Here is a 6,868-nt window from a genome sequence, read left to right as displayed (position 1 = left end):
CAAAGGGGAGGAGCGTTTCCAGGGGGCCCGGCGCCTTCCTCTCTGGCATTGGCCGGGGGACCCTGGCGCCCGATTTTGAAAAGAACCAATAGTTTGGAGACCTGGAGCATCTTCGTTCAGAGGAGTTTGGGCCGATATTCACGGGAAATAGAAACTTGTGGTTTCCAGGAGGTTTTTTTCAGTGCCAATTTGTTTGCTCTGAACTCTGATCTCCGCCCGTTTCTTAAATCCCTTGATTTTGTTGGTCTTTAGAGGTGCTGATTTCTTTTTCAGATAATCCATTTGGATGCACTAGACCAAAGGAAATGAAAAAACAAAAGCAATGGTGTAAAAATAAAGAGACTCTAATGAGAGTTCATATAACAAGTGGCAAGCACTCATCTCCATTTTACAAGCACTGTTAGCTTCAACAATATTAGGAAACGTCCTGAAGAACAAGGAACAGAGCCATTTTTTTTTCCTTTCTAGGATTTACTGAGACCCTAACAATAGCCATTCAGTATGTGTGAGGCCTGGAATTATTTATTTTATTTAACAAACACCCACATAGCAGTTACTGTGTGCTAGGCTCCATTCTAAGAGCTTTAGAAATATAATCTTCACTACTTGAATGGCCCTGGGATAAAGATGGTATTATATTGTGTTAATCATACATACGGAGAAATGTAGAAAATTTAATAGTTATAGAATTGGTTTCAAAATTAAACAAAAAGAGTTTTTCCTGCCTCTTCAACTTTGTTGTCCCGTATTAAACTTGCCAAGCCTAATCATTTTATTCTTCGGTGTTAATATTTGCTGCCTATAATACAGAGTTTTTAAGAGTTTTTGGATCGTTTCCTTTAGATTGCCTATATTTTTCTGTCAACTGAATTAGAAAAGCAAGCGGTGTTTTGGTCAATTTATGTAGCTCTTTTTATCTCAAGATCTCAGCAACCTCCTCATCTGCTCAAAAAAATGTAGTACATTCTATTGTTCACAATAGCTAGTAAATAATCATCTGTTGCCCACATGCAGAGTTCCTAACTCTGAAGAGTCAAACAATTTAGTAGAATCCCTAACTTACAGGAGTGCCTAGGTAGCTCAGTTGGCTAAGCACCTGCCTTTGGCTCAGGTCCTGATCCCAGGGTCCTGAAATCAAGCCCTGCATCGCATCAGGCTCCCTGCTCATCTGGGAGTCTTCTTCCCCCTCTCTCTGCCCCTCTCCCCTACTCATGCTCTCTCTCATGTATGTTCTCTCTCAAATAAATAAATTAAATCTTTAAAAAAATAATCCCTAACTCTTGGGAAGCTTAACAATTAGGAGAAACTCAAGGACATGTGAGAAGATGGATGCTATTTTGGCCATTATTTCCAGATTCTATTCATATCATTCTTGCCTACCTAGTTTCTTTTACCCTTCATGTAAATCATTGGGAGGTTTGGGGTATTTGTGTTTTGTGGGCTTGGGTTCAACTTGTCTTTGACTTGCTCTTATGATAACTAAAGGTTAACCAGTTGCTTAAAAGTTGCCATGACCACTGACAAACTAAACAACAGATTATGACATATTTGTGGGACACCTTTCATAAGTAAGAGGCCTGGTGCAAATGTCAGCAGACTGGGACAAGCAAAGACAGGAGCAGCATAAGCAGCAAAGTATAGATCTAAGTAAACCAGCCACCTAAGATCATGGAATATTGCTATGGAACAGCAGGAGATGATCATGACACAGAGCTCGGTTAGTATAATAATGCATGAAGAGAGGGGGGAGAAGTAAAAATAATTTCTTTAAATGTTGTTTGCCACTGTAGTATATAGAATTGTTTTTCCAGTACTTGTTCCTTTAGACATTCTAATTTGTATACATACTACGGATTCCTGGCATTCGGCTACACTTTAGTTAGAGAATTCCTCCTCTTTGATAATAGCTGAATACTTCTTGCCATCTCAAGCATGTAGGCATTTCATATTACGACCTCTTTTCTTGAAAGTCTCTCCGTTGCTATTTCCTTGTCATTTTATTATCTATTTTCTTAGTGTTCTTGTACTTAGATTTTTAAAAATTAATATTTGTGATGCATAGGCATGATGAGATTGTCTATCCGTTCAAAATATATCCATTAAACCTTATTACTTGCCACGAATATTAACAAACTCTTTGAAAAGTAAAATGAGCAGTAGAATGGAGGGAAGATTTACTTGTTTTCTGGTGGACCCACCATTTTTCTGCTATTCAGTTTGGCTTTGACCTCTGTTCTGTATTTTACCACAGCCTTCTACCTTCACCCTGCCTTTACTCAGCTTTAACTGTCATCTTTTGTAACTTTTCCAGGTACCCTGGGAACTTTAACAGATCAGATCTTTGTATCAGCTCAGATTCTACTGCTACCTAATTACATGCCATTAATCTCTCTAGAATTTTATCAGCTGTGAAACAGAAATGACTTGCCTGCTTTACACAATAGCTGTGACTGTCAGGTTATTTAAACCTGCGTTTATTCATAAATTAATCTAATAAATATTTATCAAAGTGTTTATGAGTACAGAAATAGTATCCAGAGAAATATCCAGAGGCACCTCATCTGTCTTTTCACTTAAACAGGAGGGCAGGGGAAACTTGGCATTGCTGCTTAGCAGTTATAACTTGGGTAACCCCTCTGGGCTTCAGTTTCCTCCTTTGCAAAACAGGCATTGTGATGGTGACCACCTCACAGAGTTACTGTAAGCATTAAATGTAATCACATATTTAAAGTGCTTAGGACAGTGCCTGGCATATAATTAAGTGTATGAAAAATGGTAGCTATTGTTAACCTGTCTTACATCAGGAAAGGAGACTCCAAATCGTCCTCATGTCTGGGATTTAGATAACCCAATTCTGCCTAATATAATTAAGCTTTTCTTATCCTATTCTCAGAATGAATGAGGAATGATTATGATCATTCATGTCATAACTTGTCTTGAACTGTTTCAAGATAATCCCATTATTTTAAGTTCACCACTGATTAGCTGAGCAGGGTTCATGATTGAACCAATTGAGATAAATATGTGAAGACATTTTTTAAACTGCAAAGTGCTATACCACGTAATGATTACTTTAATTAATAACTCTCATTTCAGTAGTTACACTTGCCTTCTGTGCCAGTCTTCCAAATGGTTCCTTTTTAAAAGGTATGGTTTTACAAAATTATTAGCATGCAGTTCAGATTTCAGTACTCATTGTGGCTCACTAACTGGTGGTGAAAAATTCTAAAAGAGCAATTCTTACAATGTTTGAGCCATGACAGCATTATTAAATGGAAACCCTGATTTGGACGGTACTAAATTCTGAGTTATTTGTTTTAATAAGCTTCTCTAACTCAAAGCATGTTCTTAGATGAATAGCTTTGAGAAGCTAAATTTTAGTTAGTGTAAAAATACACTTACGATTATGGTTTAAAACCAGACAATGAGATCACATGTAAAACAATGTTTCGTCCGCACAATTGGTTCAATCGGGTTGGCGCCCTACCGGGGCACTTTAGGAGCAGGTGGCAGGGCTTGGGTTGGCTTGCTTTTTCTCCCCAGACGTAGAGCATTTTAAAATGACAATTGTGTAGTGTTGGCTATAACAGAATGGAAAAATTCGTCATGGGAGTTCACAAGCTTATCGGCCTCAGTTACAAGAGGATAATGGGCTAATCAAAACTGGGTAGACTGAGTATTAGACATAGCGCAGGAAGGACAGCGCTCCCATACAGCTTACTCCTCCCCACCCTTTCTTTCCTGAATAACGGTCAGTGAAATGATCCCAGGATTCACACTGCAGCAGAGGAACAACCACGGTGAATCTCCACTAGGAATAAAGAGAAGACTGGGCTTGGGGTAAAAAGGCGGCTCCTAAGACTGCGCGTGCGCCCCGGGTGAGGCCGACAAAGGCGCCCTCATTGACTCTCATTGCTTGCGTAATAAGCATGCGTCAGCGGGCCGGGCACGGGGCGCAGGCGCAGAGGGGCGGCACCCGACGGATTCTCTAAGGCGACAGGTTGTAGTTTTTGTTTTGGCCGGAAAGCCTTACTTGGGGTTTCCTCTGCTGAGAGAAATAAAGAACGATTCGCGGGGGTGACTAAGATAAATTCCTCATTTTCATTATGGACTTTGAGGTGGAGGATCTTCTCAGCGTTAGGGACCCCGAGGTTGGGGGGTAGGAGGTTCTGAGCCAGTCCTGCCCCCTACTTTGTGCCCACTGGTATTAGGGATGGTAGGTAGGACTGCAAAAATGAGCGCCTCACACGTCTAAGAGGTTCCTCCTTTCTTCTCTTTTCCGCCCTTTCCTGTCTGTCCACAACTCCTCACCCAGCTGACTTGTCCTTGCGTGAATGGGAGCCAGAAAACCTTGAGAACTTCCAACCAAGCAGTGGTTTCTTCCTCGACGCGGACATGGCACAAGAGAAAATGGAACTAGACTTGGAGCTGCTGTCGAGTTCAGCCACCAAAGATGACATGCTGAGAAGATCCAACAGCGCCCCTTTGATCAGTGGGCTTGGGTGAGCAAGCAGGGGGTGGGTGGCAGGAGGTGGGGAAAGAGACTTCAGATAAAGCATTCCCATGCGTTTCTCCCTCGGGGTTCTACAGGTATCTCTCTTGTTCCTGCTCGCCGGAGATCTCACGCTCAGCTTTGGGGGGAGTGGGATGGGCTGGCTGGAGGGAGAGCGCACACCTACCCTGAGGCTGACACACATGTGAACCTGGAAGTCCTCTTCTGACAGTCCACCAGGACCCAAAAGCAGCAACCTATTGGTGTGGAGCACCACTTTTCTAACTTCACCCCACCTCTTACCCACTCCTTTGAAGAAGCTGAGCATTCCCCACCCTCGCCTCGAGATCTTCTGTGATGACTGTAATTTTCTGTCATTCTCTCAGCTGCTTTGTCACCTCTGACCTTCACCTCCAGCAAATGAAAATGGTTGACAAGCGAAAAAGCTTGGACTTTTTTTTTTTTTTTTTTTTTTTTTTTTTAGCTTGGACCTGTTTTACACCCAGTTTTTATTTGAACAAAAAGTTTAGGTACCACAGAAACTTGATCTCCTAAATTTTGCGTTCTCAATGGCCAATACTGCCCCCAACTTGGTTCTTGGGGATATGTGAAAAAAAAAATCTTGCTCTTTTTATGTATGAGCCACAGCTATAAATACAAAAATATCGTGAAAATTTTCAAGAGGGAGTAATGGGGGGGTGGTGTCAAAAACAGCTCCTTAGAATGCTGATAATGAAAAGCGTAAGATTTAGAAACACCATTCTAACTGATGGTTAACGATTTCCTGCACATACCCAAAAGTCTGGCATGACATGTGCTTATAATTTCTTAAAACAGAATTTGAAAGTAAGATTTTGGATCTCACATCGCAGCATCATAAAGTTTTATCAGTATTGTAAAAGTGTTTGAAAAATTCACTCAATCCCTGTGTTAGTAACTTTGCTCCTCCCTTTTCTAGCATCTTTCTAATTGATAGGTACAAATCACAACTGTCAGAAGTGAACTTGGATACCAGACCTACCCTCCTTATTTAACGTATGAGGAAACTGAGGCCCATAAGTCTCTAAAATGACAAGTAACAGAGCCAGTACAAGGAACCTGTACCTCCTGATTTCCTAAGCTAGTGATTTGTCCACTACTAATCAGCTTCTAAGCTTTTAAAAAAAGATTTGTTTATTTTAGAGAGAGTGCGAGTTTGGGGGGAGGAGCAGAGGGAGAAGGAGAGAGAAACTCAAGCAGATTCTGTGCTGAGCATGGAGCCCGACACAGGGCTTGATCCCATGACCTGAGCCGAAACCAAGAATCAGACGCTTAACAAACGGCCACCCAGGTGCTTGTCAGCTTCTAAGCTTACTAACTCTAACCAAATGCAGCTTTCTGGTCATTTGAGATAAAGAAGAATATACTGTATAAAAGGAAAAGCAAAGTAAGATTAAGCAAAAAAAAAAAATACATGATATTTTAAAATAGAGAAATAAAGGGGCCACAGCTGTGCATGTTGGGCTGAAAACAAGAACATTCTATAAATCCAGGATTGACTCTAATCCTGTTGTATGAAAACATGAATTGTTATGAACCTGATCTGCTAGAAGAAAGTACTTGGGGGAGAATGTTGGTTTTATTGGAAGCCTTTATGAAATGAAAAAAAAAAAAGCTGCAAACAAGAAACAGAATGATGGCAGTTATCCCTTCATGCTTTGTTTTGTTCTGCAAAGGACTTAAATTTTTAAAAATCATATTAGAGCATAGTTACAGTGTCAAATTATGTAGCTTCCGCTCCTGATGGATGAAGCAAAATTGGCACAGAAAGGTAAGAGGCAATTGCATATATACCTAGTTAGTAGGAGTTCAAGGTCAAGAAACTGCAAGGTGGACCAGTTGTCAAAAGGAGGTAGCATAAGGATGATACATGACATGCCTGAGGTCAGGGAACTTGGCCAAATGATCTCCTGAGGGCAGATTTTGTGCGGTTGTGGCCAGTTTAGGGTGTGGTCAGGGAAGCAAGAACAATCTAGAGTAGAATCACACACCGTCTCGGTTGAATTCATGTTCACCTCCATTCCTTCCGGTTACTTAGGCACATTGCTCACTTCCCTCACTTTCACTTAACAGAGCCTCCGGTACTTGTTGCTTTGTTTCTTTCACTGCTCACTAAATAATTGTTGCACCTCTTTCAAGTAATTTTCCAGTTTTGCTTCATGCTTCCTGTATATACATACAATCTCTCGTGCCAGAATTTGGAGAATTTGTTCCTTAAATATTGACTCTTTAATACAAGTATTGCTGTTTTTAAAGAAGTTCTTGCACTGTTTTGTGTACATCTTGTATTAATAAAAATAACCAATGTCAAAAGTTTTGAACCTCTTGGTTCTTTAT

The 6,868-nt window shown here is 40.7% G+C and overlaps 1 protein-coding gene across 4 annotated transcripts in view; it reads left to right on the top strand.

Moving 5' to 3' along the window:
- The first annotated feature begins 1,613 nt into the window (after positions 1–1,613).
- Positions 1,614–6,868, top strand: part of LOC309856438 (P2R1A-PPP2R2A-interacting phosphatase regulator 1-like) — a 66,735-nt gene continuing 61,480 nt past the window's right edge. For 3 of the 4 annotated variants that reach the window (XR_014307206.1, XM_082717659.1, XM_082717657.1), the window contains exons 1-2: positions 1,614–1,717; positions 4,316–4,502. Coding sequence is in view for 3 of the 4 variants with exons in the window: in XM_082717659.1 (XP_082573785.1) it covers positions 1,669–1,717; positions 4,316–4,502 (236 nt within the window). In the remaining variant the exon portion in view is untranslated. Of the gene's footprint in view, positions 1,718–3,938; positions 4,001–4,315; positions 4,503–6,868 lie in introns of those variants that run through there. The other variant, XM_082717658.1, reaches the window with a different exon arrangement.

This window comes from Mustela nivalis (assembly GCF_964662115.1).
Source record: "Mustela nivalis genome assembly, chromosome: X".
In the NCBI taxonomy this organism is placed as follows: Eukaryota; Metazoa; Chordata; class Mammalia; order Carnivora; family Mustelidae; genus Mustela; species Mustela nivalis.
The sequence above is the reverse complement of the archived record's forward strand: the minus strand, read 5'-3'. Positions and strand labels throughout refer to the sequence as shown.